This window comes from Patella vulgata, chromosome 7 (genome assembly GCF_932274485.2).
Source record: "Patella vulgata chromosome 7, xgPatVulg1.2, whole genome shotgun sequence".
Lineage (NCBI taxonomy): Eukaryota > Metazoa > Mollusca > Gastropoda > Patellidae > Patella > Patella vulgata.
Genome location: NC_065885.2, coordinates 47,150,344 through 47,167,105, shown reverse-complemented (window position 1 = coordinate 47,167,105; position 16,762 = coordinate 47,150,344). Strand labels below are relative to the sequence as shown.

Here is a 16,762-nt window from a genome sequence, read left to right as displayed (position 1 = left end):
TATGAGTATAGCTGTATTTTCATAGTGCATTTAAGAGCAGAGTTATATTATACATTAATTTTATATTATCGATATTATTACTTTTAAACCATACATTGTACTTATTATATTATTTGTATATTTGTAGGTTGTATTTTTTTACTTTGGCCGTAGCCAAGGATAATAAACTATATCAAAAGAAAGAACCCTTGTGTGGCTATTGTAGCTCAGGCACTTGACCCCCTTCAACAATACCTCCAGAAGAAATTACTGAAATTAAATAGGCTTGTTCGTCTCACTAATAGAAACAGCATATATCAATTCCAAATGATAGAGCAATCGCAAGAAATTGTGGGCGATGATATGTATTACCTCTGATTGAAATGAAATGAAATGGGGTTTGACGTCCTACTGTTCTGCTCCTATACTGGGCCAATGAAGACGGGCATACGCCATACAGTGTGCTATGAGGGAAATTTTGCCCGGGCAGCGGCACTATCGCCTACTCTTATATCGAATTCCAACTGCCAAGGGATCTTTTACGTGTATTCCAATGTATACACGGGACCTCGGTTTTTCGTCCCATCCGAAGGACTAGACAGCTGTCCTTGTCAGGCCCTCCGTTCTGCACCACTGACAAGGGGAAACCACGTCGGAAAATCCAGATGAACTTTCTCGGCCAATGCAGGGATCGAACACCCGACCTCCAGGCTAGCGAGCCAGCGTCTTAACCACCTAGCCACCATGGCTCCCTCTCCCATGACGCCTCTACGCTGAACTGCATTCAGAGTGTTGACGTAGGTTTTGGCGGTGTTGTCCCACATTGTGGCAGCGTACTCCAACTGTGGACGTACTAGTCTTGTAGCATGTGGCCTTAATGTTCCTTGGTATCGGTATCCACAATATGGGTTGGCAGTTTGTTCCACAGATTGATTCCGGCAGTGAAGAAGGGGTCTTGGTAAACCTTGAAACTGCAGGATGATTGGAGGTATCGGTTGGTATGACCTCTGATCATCGAGCCAGCTGGTTGGAAGGTGTTGGTGGTATGTCTATCAGGTTGTGAACTACTCGGTACATCATGGTAGCTATAGTCTGTGGCCTTCTCATCTGGGGAGTCTCGAGCTCCTTGAGCATAGCTGTAACGCTGCTGGTCTGGCTGTAGTCTCCCATGATGAAATGGGCGCCTCTACGCTGTACTGCCTCCAGAGTGTTGTTGTAGGTTTTGGTGGTGTTGTCCTACACTGTGGCAGCGTACTTCAAAGGTGGACGCACTAGAGTCTTGTAGCATGTGGCCTTAATGCACCTTGGGCATGATGAGATGTTTCGTCTCAGAAAGGCAAGCGGTGTTGTTTGCTTTTGTCTCGCAACACTGGTGATGTGACTGTTCCATGGCAGTTTCCAACCGATGGTGCCTCCAAGGTATTTAGCACTGTCTGTGCATTTTAGGGTATGTCCATGGATAGAATATGAGCCCCCAATGAAGTTATGTTTGTTGGTGATTCGTATTGCCTCACATTTCCCTGGGATAAAACTCATTCCCCATTCTTTTTCCGACTGCTGTAGGGAGTCAAGGTCTGTCTGGAGCTGTTTCACGTCTTCATCGTTGCTGATGTGCAATACATCCGCAGTCATCTGCAACCAGTTCGTTGTCGAGTTAACTCTGCCTGGTGATCGTTGATATAGACTAGAAACAAAAGGGGTCCCATGATGGCATTGGGGCTGGAGATGACTTCTCGTCGTCTATCACGACCATTTGAGATCTGCCTGACAGGAAGTCCTCAATCCAAGATAGTGTTGCTCTTCTTACTCCGTAGTGGTCTAATTTGGCTGATAGTCGCCGATGGGGGACTTTGTCAAAAGCCTTTCTGTAGTCCAGCAAAACAGCATCAATTTGTTGCCTTTCGTTCAATCCCTTTACAGGGACATGGATGGTGGTTATTAGTTGACTTTCACAGGGTCGTCTTTTTCTGAAGCCATGCTGGTAGTCGGACAGGATGTTGTTTTTTTTTCACGGTGTGTGATAATGTGACTGTGGATGATGTGCTCTACGAGCTTGCAGCAAATCGTCGTCAACGACACAGGCCTGTAGTTGGCAGCCTTGCTTCTGTCCCCCTTCATTAAGAGTGGTGTGGTGGAGGCTGACTTCCAGTCAGGTGGGATCTTACCCTGGTTGATCGATGCCTGGAAAATCGTTGTGCGTGCTGGTTTAATTGCTTCCGCCATGCTCTCAAGGAAACGTTTCGAGATTGCATCTGGGCCACTGGCTTTGTGCGGGTTGAATCCCTGCAACAGTTTAAGTACCCCTCTCTGACATACTGTCTGGTAGTCACTGATGTTCTTGTTGTAGGACATACTGTCTGGTAGTCACTGATGTTCTTGTTGTAGGACTGTTTACATACCTTTTTTTCTTACATTGTATCAAACGGTACTTTTCCCAGTCGTTTGCACTCTGTGTCCTTTTTGGTCTGCGGTGTGCCCTTTTATTGTCACACCATGGTTGATTGAACCTGACTGAGGAGTATTTGGTTGATACATGAGTGGTGATCACCTCCCTGCTGCTTTGATGGAAGTCCTGCCACAAGTCTGTGATAGGGTCATCGTGATTCTTCTGTTGTGTGAACTTCTCAGAGAATTGGACAAGTTCCTCTTCCATTGCTGATAGGTTGGCTTTAGACCGTAGATAGATTAGTCTCTTGATCGGTATGATATTGGTATCAATCATAACAATGTCATGATCGTTGAGGCCTGGAACGGATGTACACTTTTCGATTGGCTATGGTGGCAAATATATCAAGTATATTGCCGCGTCTGGTCGGAAAATCAACTATTAGCTGACAAGCGATAACCTTCAAGGTATATAAAAAGGTGTAGTTGTCGCTCATTATGCAGTCCTTCTGCCAATCTATGTCCTGCAGGTTGGTGTCCCCTCCAGCCTACATGATTGTCTTAAATCGGGTGTAGAGGTCCTGGGTAGCCTTGCACATTTACTTGGTGTAGTCTCTGTTATTGTTAGTTGGCCTGTAGAGGCTGCACACTATTATCGATTTCTTAGTGCTTGTGGCGTTGACTGATGCTGCTACCATGATGCTGGTATCTATGTGGGATTCTGATGCATCTATGTCGGCCCGGGTGATGATTGTTACTCCTGCGCCATGTGTTTTGGTAGGTCTGTCCTTCCTTGCAGGGAATGTATAATTTGTGGGAGAATTTCACCTTCACGTATGGATGGGTTAAGCTATGTTTCACTAACAAATATTATGTCAGGGTGACAGTGTTCGAATATAGCCCAGAAGGCCCCACGTTTTGACGTGACACTCTGGAAGTTTATGCATAGAATGCGCACTTTTTTCCTACTAATAGGCATCTTTCGCTGGCGAGAAGGAGATAATGTTGAAGTGGGTTGAACTTCGTCAAAATTCACTGAACACAAATGCAACAAAAAAACCCAGCTCATATCTGTCTGTTCTAAAGGTTCATATACAGCTGTACACATTCCTGAACAGTCTATATGAAATCAAGTTTCACAGTCTGTATAGGCTACTGAGCGCACTGTTTTATTAAAAACTCCACACGGATATTTCACAGTTCTAGGTTCTGGGTTTGTGTGACAGTCGGACATATTCAAGATTAGGACGGCGAATAGGTATAAGTGCCCTGTGGCGCATCGTTTTGGTGTTTTACGTAATGCATTCCTTACTTACAGAGATGGTTGTTCATATGTCAGAATACCTGCTGAGAATTGTAAATCTTCCCATGGTGTGCCAATCTTGTCAAATGATGATATGGATGTCAGTACAAGTGGTATGATGAGTTGAAATTCTATCATAAAGTTTACTGTTTAGTTTTTGAAACCGGAAGTGAAAATCATGCTATAGCAAGACTGATATTTTACAGATTTATGGCAATCACTTGTGTTTCAAAACACAAAAGGTTCATATATTCCTTTCTGCCAAGTCCAACCCATAAGAGAAGCTGGTGGCATTTCCAGATTCGATTCGTGCGGCCAAACTTAATAATCTGCAAAACAATGTCATCTTCAGAAGACGTTTTGTAAATAAATTCGACCCTGACCTTCATCTATTTACCGTAAACGAGTCGCATTTCCTCACCTAATTTACGGACCGGTCATTGTAAAATACAATTTTAAACAGCGCAATCTGTTACCATAATACGAGTCAGAATAAATTCTAACGCTCATTATGATACCAGATGGCGCTGTTTACTATTATTTGGTGGTTGATTTGTGAAATGTCAAAATGTTCACGCACCAGAACTGACTATAATAAATTAAAAGTAATAATGGAAATAGAACAAAACACAAATTCTAACTGCAATATTTAAGAAATAAGTCAAACAAGGTAGCATTTTACATGTGTAAATAGCGAATTTAACATTATGTAAGTAGGAGGTTGCATGCATAGACGTAAGCATATTAGCATACGCATTACAAGGCTAGGAGATCGAATTATGGGGGAAATTTTGCTCGACAGCTGTTCAGGTCAGACTTTTTCCATATTAATATAACTTATAATTCGACATGGCATAAATCCACAATTATATTACTGTCGGGTATTTGAGTGGTGACAGACATAAGGCCCAAACAAAACCAAATTGACCAGCGCAAGACATCGAGAAACCCGTGCAAGCGCCCTCTATTTATTACAACATTAAATCAATGTCATTGACTAAAAACATGTAAAGTCCTGCTTTATTGCATTTCCTCACCCTAAGATTAAATATAATCTTAAAACAATTTCACCTAGAAACCATAAATGTTCTGCTAAACCATTAGAACTGGGGTGAAAGCGTGAACTGAATAACCGGCGAACCTCATTTTCACCAGTAAAACACAAACCATTGTCAGAGACAACTCTCTTTAGTAAACCGTGCGTTGCAAAGATACTGCGCAATTTAATAATCGTTAATTTTGATGAATTTATACTGTAAACTAGCGCGTCTATCCACTTTGAATTGTGTCAACTACCACTAATAGCACCTTCCCCTCTCCCGTCTTTATTAGCCCAGCATGGTATATTTAAACGTTTTTTAAAATCGGATAAAAATTGTGACCTGTATAGGTTCCACAGGCTCATAACACGTTTTTTTGTTCAATCAGGGGCCATAATCTATGAAGTTACGGTCCCATACAAGCCAATATCGAAAGGAACCGAGATCTTTGGGATATTTACCTATATTTCAAGTTATGACCTGTAGAATGTCCACAAAGAAGGTGTGAAAATATGGGCGTTTAAAAACGTATCATCGATCTAGTGTCGAACGTACTATCAAACGGACAAGTGACATATAACGGACGGATTTAAGTGGAATTCTTTATGCAGACAAACACGTAAAATCAACATTCGGTCATGTGACATTTAGGTAACCATGAGGTTTTAGAGTAATTTCATGTTCTGTAATTTAATTTGTTCAGAGAATAAATTATACCGAAATACATGTTCATTTTTATACGTCCACATTCATAATGTGGACGTATATTGCCGTCGCCGCCCCTGTCAGGGTGTGTGGGTGTGTGTGCGTGTGTGTGTGTCTGTGTGTAGCCTACAGGCTACAATTCTTAAGTGATCATATTGAAACTTTACATACTTATTCCTTATACCCGAAGGATGATCCCTATTGTTTTTGGTGCATGCCCGACCCCCAGGGGTAAAGCCACGCCCATTTTTTGTATTTGTCGTCTTCCAGGCCACATTTCTTAACGTATCACATTGAAACTTTGCATACTTATTATTTGTACCCTAAGGAATATCCCTATCGTTTGGGGTGCATGCCCAAACCCAAGGGGCAGAGCCACGCCCATTTTCTTTTTGTGTGTCTGTGTGTCGCCTACCTATTCCTTATACCCTAAGGATGCCCCCTGTTGTTTTTTGGTGATTGCCCATACCCCATGGCAGAGCTACACCCATTTTTTCTTTGTGTCTCTGTGAGTTGCCTACAGGCCACGATTCTTAATGGATTGTCTTTGAACTTGGGATATGTATTTCTTATAGTCTAAGGACGACAACTGCATGTCCCGACCCCCAGGGGCAGAGCCACGCACAATTTTTGTGTTTATCGTTTACAGGTCGGAATTCTGAATGGTTCAACTTGGTACTTGGCATATGTATTCCTTATAGCCCAAGGGCATCAACTATTGATTTTGATGAATGCCCCCACCCCCTGGGGCAGAGCCACGCCCAGTTTTTGCCTTTGGCAACCAAAGGCCACAATTCTGAATGGATTATCTTAGAACTTGGTATACTTATTCCTTACATCCTATGGACGGCAACTATTGATGTTGTTATTTCAATAACCGGGTGGTACCTATTTATATTGATCCATATCCAACTCCCAGGGGCAGAGCCACACCCATTTTTTGTATTTATCGTCTACAGACTGCAATTCTGAGTGGATCATCTTGGAACTTTGCATATTTATTCTTATACCGTAAAGACAGCAACTATTTATTTTGATGCTTGCCCCGACCTCCTGAGGCAGTGTCACACCCACTTTTTTGTTAGTATTTTGTCTGTAAATTTGGCAAAACAAACCCAATGCCTAGCCTTCTTCACCTCTTATCATATTACAGCCATTTCATATTTCATTCTCTTCATTTTAAAAAGTACCATATCAATCACAGCTGGAATGTGGACGTATATTGCCGTGTTAGCGACGCTTTCGTTCAGACAAGTGTCTATTATTTGTAGACAATGGACAGTTTTATAAATAATAGCCGATTGTTTAAGAAAAGCGTACATTCTCCTATATACTAGTTAAAAACATCAAAGGGGAGGTCATACCTATGTTTTAACCGTCCATAGCAGGCAAGTTAAGGACGCTATTAACCCTTCATCCAACAGATCGTCCAAGCTAAGGTAAGAAAACAAGTTGCTCCTCTACAAAAAGAAATCGAATCTCTAAAATTACTGTTAGCTTCAACTTCTCTGCATCTTAATGCAACGGTACAAGATAAGTGTGACGAGCTAGAACAATGTAGTCGTAAAATCTGTATTTCATTAGTGGAATAAAAGAGGAGATTGATGAAAATGTTGAGTGTAAAATTTTGCGAGTACTTACCACTATTGACAACTCCTTAGGTCCAAACAACATTGATAATTGCCATCGTCTTGGTAAAAAAGAAGACACCAAACATCATCAGATAATTGTTAGACTACAAAACAAAGTGTATATCACAGGAAAATGGCCCATTTAGCAATAAAAGGTGTTTACATTAATGAAGACCTTTCCAGATATAGAACATATGTAACTAGTATAATGAAATGAAATGGAGTTTAACGTCCTACTGTTCTGAGTAGCTAGCGTAACACGATGGTCATGTATAAAGGGTTTTATTGCTGAATGCTGTACCAGAAATGGTAAAATCTTCATCCGAGAGAATAGTACTGTTCCAGGAAAGAATGGACCGACTCGCAAACTAAACAGTCCACTTGAAGTGTCCGGTTATAAACCGAAAAGCGAAGAATTAATTCATTTCCAGCTAATCACATTTCTTCAACAAGAGACGAACTCTGAAACCACTGAAATATAGTGTAATGAAAACAGATTTTTGTATATATATTATTGATAATAGTATTCCCCGTGACAATAATCATACCCCCTCCAATAATTCAAAACAACCCATATGGTTTAAAGTTTAAATCCCTAAAACGATTTGCCTTTCAAATTACCATGTTAAATAATATCAAGCATTAAGATTGAAATAAATGATTATTCCCTATGTGAGTTATTCTAGAGTATGTAGCCAACAACAATTATAGCCCCGTTTACACTTTGCCACGATAAGCGTGCAGTTCTGGACACGGTACCCGGCCAAGATAAATTTCAAGAAATTGACCCGTTTACATTACTCTAAAATAACCGGTCTCAGAACCGTGCCAAACACGCTAAATATGGAACTCTTCACAGAAAAGTTAATTTCAGTCCCTATACAAATTACCCAGATGAAAACAATTATAATGGTTGATTTAGTTTGAGCAGCCATTTTGACAGAACTGATGACAGAGCTGTCAAAAGTTTGCGGGGAAAAGGGAAAATTTTCATCCAGATTTTCCGACGTGGTTTCACCTTGTCAGTGGTGCAGAACGGAGGGCCTGACAAGGACAGCTGTCTAGTCCTTCGGATGAAACGAAAAACCGAGGTCCCGTGCATACATTGGAATGCACGTAAAACATCCCTTGGCAGTTGGAATTCGATATAAGAGTTGGCGATAATGCCGCTGCCCGGGCAAAATTTCCCTCATAGCACACTGTATGGCGTATGCCAGTCTTCATTAGCCCAGTACAGGAGCAGAACAGTAGGACGTTAAACCCCATTTCATTTCATTTGGCGCTTGGAATATCTGCTATTAAATAATGATGGGCTCAATAACAAACTTGCATCACCAATTGTATGTATATAGATCTTACCCATGATAAATATGTACATGTATTATCATAATTATTTGCCTGGTGTGTCCTCTATATCATCTGCAAAGTAGTGTACAATCATAAAATATTTGGCTTTCAAGAAATCACTACTAGTACAGTCAACACTACAACCTTTAAATTAGCATTCGCAATGCCATAATCTGTGATTTACAGATGAAGGCTTTTAATTTTTAGCAAAGTCAGTGAGCCTATGTTGCATCAATTAAATGTATACATTATGAAAACAGCTGATCCAATACAGTATTGGGTGGTATTGGGTAGTATCGGGTAAATCGTCCCGCTCTATATTATACGCTACTTAATATGAGGGGATATTAACCTGATTTAAAATGTGGCGTCATCCTTTTATGTTGGCGTATCATTATTTCAAAAAATGATAGGGCTATGTGCCAAGCGTACATTATTTATACTAGTTAAAAGTTTGGACCCGTGTGGCGTATTCCATTGCAAAGCACACGCGAGTGTCTGCATTTGAAGTTGTTTAATGGTCTTGAGCTTAAGACATTACTTAATGTTTGGCTCTGGACCATTAAACCACACATTTGTATTAATTTTAAAAATTAATTATATTTTGTGCAGGATGAAGCCGGGGATTTGCTGGTGTTTGAAAAGGAGACGGCCATCAGTAGTCGTCAGCTGGTTTATCCAACCTGTAGTATAATTATTCCTGTATTAAATGAAGAACGCTCTATACAGAAAACACTTAATGGCATCCTGCATGTAAGTTTATTTTTTATGCAGTTCGATCTTGTTTCAAGTTTGTGTTAACCCTGTTCAGAAAGTGGCTAGAACTATCATTCCCACTTATTGGATGTATATCTGGATTTAAAAGATGGAGTGCGCTTGGTTTTGCCAGACATCATTCCGACACGATAATAATGATAATTATAATGTAATAATGTATATTTATAATGCGCTTAATAGACCATCCATATACGCATGCTCAAAGCGCAACATTTAAGGTGTCTCTCGTCCATAATCTGGATGATACAGGTTAAACAAATGAGTTTGTGAAAGTTTGAGTTTCTAATGTTTACTGCCAGCTATTCCAAAGGCGATGTGCAGCAACACTGAAACCTTTAGCACCAAATTGTTTTAGTTTTGTTTTAGGAACAGTCATTGTTATGCGAACTTAGAATTCGTTTAGGTTTATAGTTTTAGTTCAAACAAATATAAGGGCGTGAGATCATTTTGACATTGATACACTAATTACAGAACTTTATACTGAATCCAGGTTTCGACAGGCAACCAGTAAAGAGAATTTAATAACCGATTTTATGGATGAATATTTTGTTCTTGTTACAATCCTGGCAGCGATGTTCGGGACTCTTTGTAATTTATATGTAAGTGTTTGGATGAGTCCGAAAAGCAGACTGCAGAATCAATAATTGACAGTATTGGTGCCTGAACTAATGTTTTAGCAGCATCTGTCGCGATGAGGTGGCGAATGTCTCTGATGCAACGTATATGATATAAAACAAACACGGCACAATTCATCAACGTGTGTTTGCATAGTAAGTGTTGACTCAAGGAAAACACCAAGGGTTTTCAGATTGCCAGAGAGGTCGATCATTGCATCACCGATTGTTGCAATCTTTTCTGTTATTTTCCGCAGTTTATTAAAGGTTTCAATTAACATAGCTTCAGTTTTTTCATCATTCAATTTTAGACTGTTGCGTGTCATCCAGGACTTAATGGACTGTGAACATGCTGCTATACGATTTAAGTATTCTTTAATTTGAGTGTAGTTGAAAACGTCAAGTAGCCACGTGTCATTGGCGTAGAAATAATGCCGGATACAATGTTGATCAGTAATAATACCAAGGGGTGTAGTGTATAGTACAAATAATTCAGGATCCAGCGCAGGACAATGTGTCATCATCTGATTTTATTTTTTTGTTGAACGTAACGGACTGGGTTCTATTTCTCAGATATGGCAAAAACCAGGCTAGAGGTGTACCAGATATGTTAAAATCTCTGTGAAGGTGATTCAAAAGAATTTTTATGATCAAAGGTATCAAAGGCTGCTGATATGTTTTACCATCATTAACAGCACATCTCAGATCATTTTTTATTACTCGGAGAAGTGTAGTTTCTGTCCTGTCGATATGCTATCGAAAGGAACACAGATCTGTAAATGTTAACTGATATCTCCATAATTTTCGATAAAAAGGACAAGTTTGAGACTGGACGATAGTTTCTGAGCACCTTAGGATCCAGTGATTCTTTCTATGCGATAGCTTGTCAGGAAATATTTCGGTTGCAAGATTAGAATTGGAGAAGAATTTTGATTTCGGTCAATTGATGGTCACCATTTGGAATTCAATATGAAAAATAGTGAAATATCCACCTTAACGGTCGTAAAAATATACACATTAGGCCGTAGTTTGGAGAATTCGCCTCCTATTTTGAAAATAAATACATTTTCTAGATAGCCTGGATCAGGGTCTAATTGTGGGTATTTGAAAATTTCAAAATTTCGAATTTCCATTTTGATGTTCTTCATGCCGACAAAGTGGTTTACGAATGAAAAATTCGCATTAACGGCTTTGAAATAATTTCCGAAAGTATTACATTTCTGGATAGTCCGACTCAGGTTCAAATTTTTGTGACATGAAAATTTCAAATTTCCACTTTGAAGTTTTTCGTGGCGACAAAGTTGCTTAAAGGACATTTTTTCCCCTTAATTTTCAAAAACTTTGAAATAAGTTCGACTGTCGATGACAAACGATTAAGTGCTTATTTTGAAAGTTTTGTCAAAATCGGGTTGTAAACAAAGGTTCTGTGCAACTTTTAAAATGTTAAATTTTTCGCGGTTGAATACTTACCATTACAGCTAAGATAATAATTCTTTTCTGTTAAGATTATTGATAAAATCAATAACATCTGATAGAAAGTGATGCATAGCCATTATGATGAAATCCATAATACAGGTAATTTTGCCCGGTTAAAATGTTTCTCGTTATAACTCGGCGAATTTTAGGCCGATCTTAATAATTCTTTTTTTCTTTTTAAGATTCTTGATAAAATCGATGATTTGCGACGATAAATATGAAAGCTTTCATATCTGCCGGATCGATCGGATATCTTCGGTTTTACTGGGTCAGTGAGGTGTAACTTAGAGATTATAGCCATTCCGAACATTCTGCGACAATGCGAAATGTCCGAAATCACCGAAGTTGTCGATTTTTGAAATATTGCCCTAGTATTACCAATAATCGTCGGATTTTAACACTGGATACATTTTGACATAGCTATGGTACTAAAGATTTTGATTTTCGACGAGTCTTCACAGATATTAGGCGCCAAATTTTGACAAAAACCTTTTTCATTTATGAATATTTTATGACATTTTACCCAAGGTTAAAGGGACATCTGATCTAAGCAAAAATGTGTCGATAATTTTCCTTTGCTGTCATTGCCTAATTCAGTTTATGGGGTTTAGGTTAATTATTTATTGCACGATTTGTATAATACAAAGTTCATATGCTCCGTGGTGCAAATTCTCAACTTTTTTATAATCGATAAAGTTATCTGTCGGCACCGAAAGCGACGTAATTTTGCCAAAAGCTACAATAATTTTAACGGGGTGGAACGTTTTTTTCAAAAGGAAATATTAATGTTTACAAATCTGATAGATCTAGATAAATGCCCCTACTAAAGGCGCAAAATATATCGGGCTCAGTTTTTTTAATTTCGGTTTTGTATTTGCGCCATTTCGATTTAAAGGTGAACAGGGGTGTAAAAATGAGCTATTTACAATGCATTCAGACTTTCCATATTTTAAAATAATTTTTCGTTACTTTCATAAACTTGTAGCATTAATTCATACGAAGACATACGAAGACAATCTTTGTCAAAATTAGTTTCTAACTTGGTGCGTTGCCGAAAATATGCGATTTTACGCCAGCCACTTTTCAGGGATTTTTGCCCATAAAAGTGTCAACTATTATTCGATTTTCAATTTTCTTTTCACCATTTGATGTCTAATGCCACTTTGACTAGGTCAAACCAATTAAACATTTTCAATGTGACTGGAAACTGCGTCATTTGGCAAAAACTGTATTTTTGACCTTCAAAGCAAATATTTTATTCAAAAGGGTCGTATTTGTTTAACATTATGATATTTGATTACTATCAACAAATAGAATGGACCCATACGATCATATAGATATCACAAAAGGATTTCTAACTTGTTCAGTTGTGGAGAAGTCACGTTTCGAGGTTTTTGGTCCATAAAAATGACAATTATTATTCAATTGTCATAACATTTCCACCATGTGATGCCTAATGTCATTTATGGTTTCATAAAATCAATTCAACATTTTCATTATCACCGTAAGTAATGTCATTTTGGAAAAAACTGTATTTTTAGCCTCCAAAACAAATGTTTTTTTGGAAATAAGTGATATTCATTATTCGTATAAAATTCTGGTATTCGATTCCAATTAGCAAAAAGGATGAATCAATACGAAATGAAATGAAATGAATTGTGGTTTTATGGCACGTCAGCTCCAACCGGGCTATATTGCGCCAAAGAATCAATACGATCATATAGATATAAAAAATCCCTTCAATTTCTCTCATGCAAAGGACATTCAAAGTGGTTATTTCTGTAATCCAATTTAATTTTTTTTTGTTGATAACTGAAGTGATGCCATCGTGTCAAATCTTCGTTTGCTGTAATTTGTTTATGACATATGTAACAAATATATAAATGGAACTGATATTGTTGGATTTATTGGCTAATTCAGCGTCCATTTTATAACACGTTGAAATCTGTTTAACTGTTCTATTGGTACGGCAAGTAACGTCAGTTCAAGGGTAACGTGGCACCGGTCGTCATCAATGCATCACAGTTCTAGTTATTATTACTGTCATTGTTACAAACCATAATACTTTAGGTGTATTCGGCTAAGTAAGGACTGTATATATTGTAGCATATAATTTGTATTGTAAAAAGGGATAGGGATCTTAAATATGCATTTAGCCCGATCCCTGATCTCCCATTCGTTTATAGTTGAAAAAAACAACAACAAAAAAAAAGAAAAACAAACAAACAAACCAATCGAACATGAGGTATTAAAAATGCCTATTACACACAGTATTGCAAATTATCGGAAACAATTTTGGCACTAGGAAACAGTTTAGGCTTTGGTAGAAATGCTGAAATTAAAATATAGGCGGGAATCCTAATTACCGTGCTAATTTTATCTGCCCCCCCCCCCCTCGAAAAAAAAAGAATTTGAAGGGTTTTTGATTGCTCAAACTCCCAAATCGTATCTTTTGTAAAGATTATTATTTAATTTTCTAATACTAGGTAAAACTGCACACAGTGACAAGTTGACTGCTTTATCCTTCGTAAAGCCAAAACGAGATTTGAAAGTTCACAATTCCATCGTTTTAGAACAAATTTTAGTATTATGTATATATATAGCGTCAATATGATGCGGTCTTTTTGAAATTTACACTGGTTGTCTGTCGTATTGGAAGGAAGAATCCTATTGAATTTTGTTTATAACTTTTAGAGTTGTTTCTCTTTGTAACGTAATCTTAGTAGCGTTGTGGAGACTTTACTAATGATCCCTGTTTTTCTAGAATTTGTATGAATTGTTAATCCATTCGAGGGAGAAACCTTGTCGATTATAAAGCCAGTAATTATATCCTTTTGTTATCTTCCATTCTATAATATTCATTTAGAGATGTGGAGACCCCAGTTTGATAGAAGAAATAATATTAAGTGATGGTGGCAGTACCGACAGTACCTTGCAGATAGCAAAGAGGATAGCTAATCTTACTACTATACCAATTCATATTGTGCACAGCTGTCCGGGTAAGTCTCAATTCTATTCAAGGAATAATCTTATCAATAAGAAATAGTGTGACTAGTCGGTAAGGCGAAACTAAAAAATACCAATGGGTGTCGTCTACGTGTATTTTCCCGTTTTAGAGCTATATTTGTGGAGACAAGAGCATATTAACTTCGTTTATTCATATTTAAAAGTGTTGTACTGCTTTTCTGTGGGGTGGTCGCTTATTACAACACTAGCGATGACAACCCAGATAAACAGTTAAAATTGTACTTTTGATATTATACTTTGTTTTATTTAAAAGTGCCGTAGTGCTGTTTTCTGGGGATTGTAGCTTATTCCAACACTAACGATGATAACTCAGATAAATAGTTAAAATTGTACTTTTGATAAACTAGTGTCTAAAACTAGCTAACGGTCACAATAGCGAGATAGGTATCACTGGGCGAGCCGAAGTTACAGTAGAATATAGAACATATATAAAAGCTTCGGATTAAATAAGTTATATGATAATATTTGATAAGAAATGTTAAAATACACACAAGAAACAGATGTTTAAATACAGAAGATGATATGGATATAGCCAGAACGCGTGTTAACTATAATATACTCGTTACATTAGGTATAAACTTAAGCAGTTAAAAGATCTGAAAGATTAGTCAGATATCAATTCGGATATTGGTCAATTGCTATTTTGACAAAATTAAATATACTAAGATAAACTATAAAACACCCTTTCACTTCGACAGGCTTTTGACCCTAAAGGTAAAAAAAAAAGCAAATAAATGAATTTATATGGATTTAGAAAATAGTTAAAACAAGGGAGCACCATAAAAAATGCATTAAAATACAAAGAAGACATTTAACACATTTTTAAGAGAAACAAATATCTTACAATACATTCACACAAATTGTCTATCAAATTACAGATACGTCTGTTGAAACGAAGTGACGTAATATCTTCATTAAGCCTGTCTTCCACTAGGCGAATTTTTTCGCCGCGAAAGATTTCGAGCAATCGCGCTTTTATTTCATTTTCCACTACACAAGCGATTGTTTCGATCATACTTTGTTTCATAGCAGAATTGGCGCGAAAGGTTTCCTTCCTGAACTTCCACAATGGCTGCTGCTTTTAATCTGAGATATTTACTCTTGTTAAAGGTAAGATTGATTAACATAACATTCAGTTCAGCCATTTTGTTTGCGGGGAGAAACGAGAATGGGGTGGCCTTGGCCTCGTGAGTTGTATTACCACGTGAGAGTTTACGGAATTCTGATTGGCTTGCTCCTTTTTTCGCGGCTGGAAGGTAGAAACTGGTCGAACTCACTTTTTCGCAGAGAAAAGAGCCAGCGAAAAGTGTGACGCCGCCTGAAATTATACTGCGCATGCCTGTACTCGAAAAAATTCGCCTAGTGGAAAACAGGCTTAACGCCGCTAATCTAGAAATCAGCTTTTTAAGTATACGATGTTTTCATCAGCTCCATTTTAGTATTTTGTGTATCATAATCATAACCAAAATTTGCATATACAAAGTTCGAGGTCAGATGCACGACATACGTCAGTTAGTGAAAACTTCCCCTTAAACCTGTTCTGTGGTTCTGTTAATTTTGAGCGACGACTTTGGCACGCCTGATGCAGATATGCCAACGATACGTCACCTAAGCAAACGTGTGACGATATCTGAACGATACGTCGTTTCAACTGCAAGATATGCGTCTTTGATCTTGCATTGTTTTTTGTTTTTTTGGGTTTTTTTTATAATTTTCACATAAACAATATTTTTATTGAGAATTGTATCTGAATATGGATTGGGGATGCATCCAGGGGATGACTTTGGCCGGAATCGCCTTACTGCCAGCCACGCTTTTTCTGCTCATTTGAATACCCATTTTTCAAATACTCATAGTGTCCTTGATGGATGAGATAGAGATCGTGTCTCAAAATACCGATGATACTTGTTGCCATGGCAACTGCGAAACGCGACAATCTGCTAATGTGGCAGTGAGAAAAAGTGGCTTGTTGCATTTAAGCGGCATGTGGCACTGAAAGGGTTAACCGGAAATGTGGAATGGACTGGATACAGCTAGTATCCAACCCATGTTCTATTTTTTCCCCTAGCAAAAAATCCTAGGGGGAGAAGGGGCGTGTCCCATTTTCTATAGGATGGAATTCTATAGTATTCTACAGAATTGGCCCCAAATATTCTACAGTTTCTATAGTAAATACTACAGCCTTTCCTGTAGATTTATGTGAAAATTAGAAAATAGTATAGTATTCCATAAATTGCTTTTATAGGGCTTTGAGTTGGAAATTCTTCAGTTAAATCTTCACGATCGAACTCGGTCAAAGTTTTGAAGTGCTTGGTAGTGAAACTCTACATAAAGTTTCACCACTCTCCATAAGTTAGAATCAAATTTATCTTGTCCCAAAGCATCGACGAATGAAATTGCTTAGCTCTGCTCAGCTTTAGAGGAAAATGTTAATCATTGAATCCAGCCAAGACACAGTTTAAACATTCTACCAAAATT

At 38.0% G+C, this 16,762-nt stretch overlaps 1 protein-coding gene across 6 annotated transcripts in view; it reads left to right on the top strand.

Annotated features, from left to right (window-relative positions):
- LOC126828369 (uncharacterized) overlaps window positions 1-16,762 on the top strand; it is a 135,696-nt gene that overhangs the window by 58,301 nt on the left and 60,633 nt on the right. For 5 of the 6 annotated variants that reach the window (XR_007683005.2, XM_050558139.2, XM_050558138.2 and 2 more), the window contains 2 exons: window positions 9,003-9,143; window positions 14,124-14,256. Coding sequence is in view for 4 of the 6 variants with exons in the window: in XM_050558139.2 (XP_050414096.1) it covers window positions 9,003-9,143; window positions 14,124-14,256 (274 nt within the window). In the remaining 2 variants the exon portion in view is untranslated. Of the gene's footprint in view, window positions 1-4,335; window positions 4,478-9,002; window positions 9,144-14,123; window positions 14,257-16,762 lie in introns of those variants that run through there. The other variant, XR_007683006.2, reaches the window with a different exon arrangement.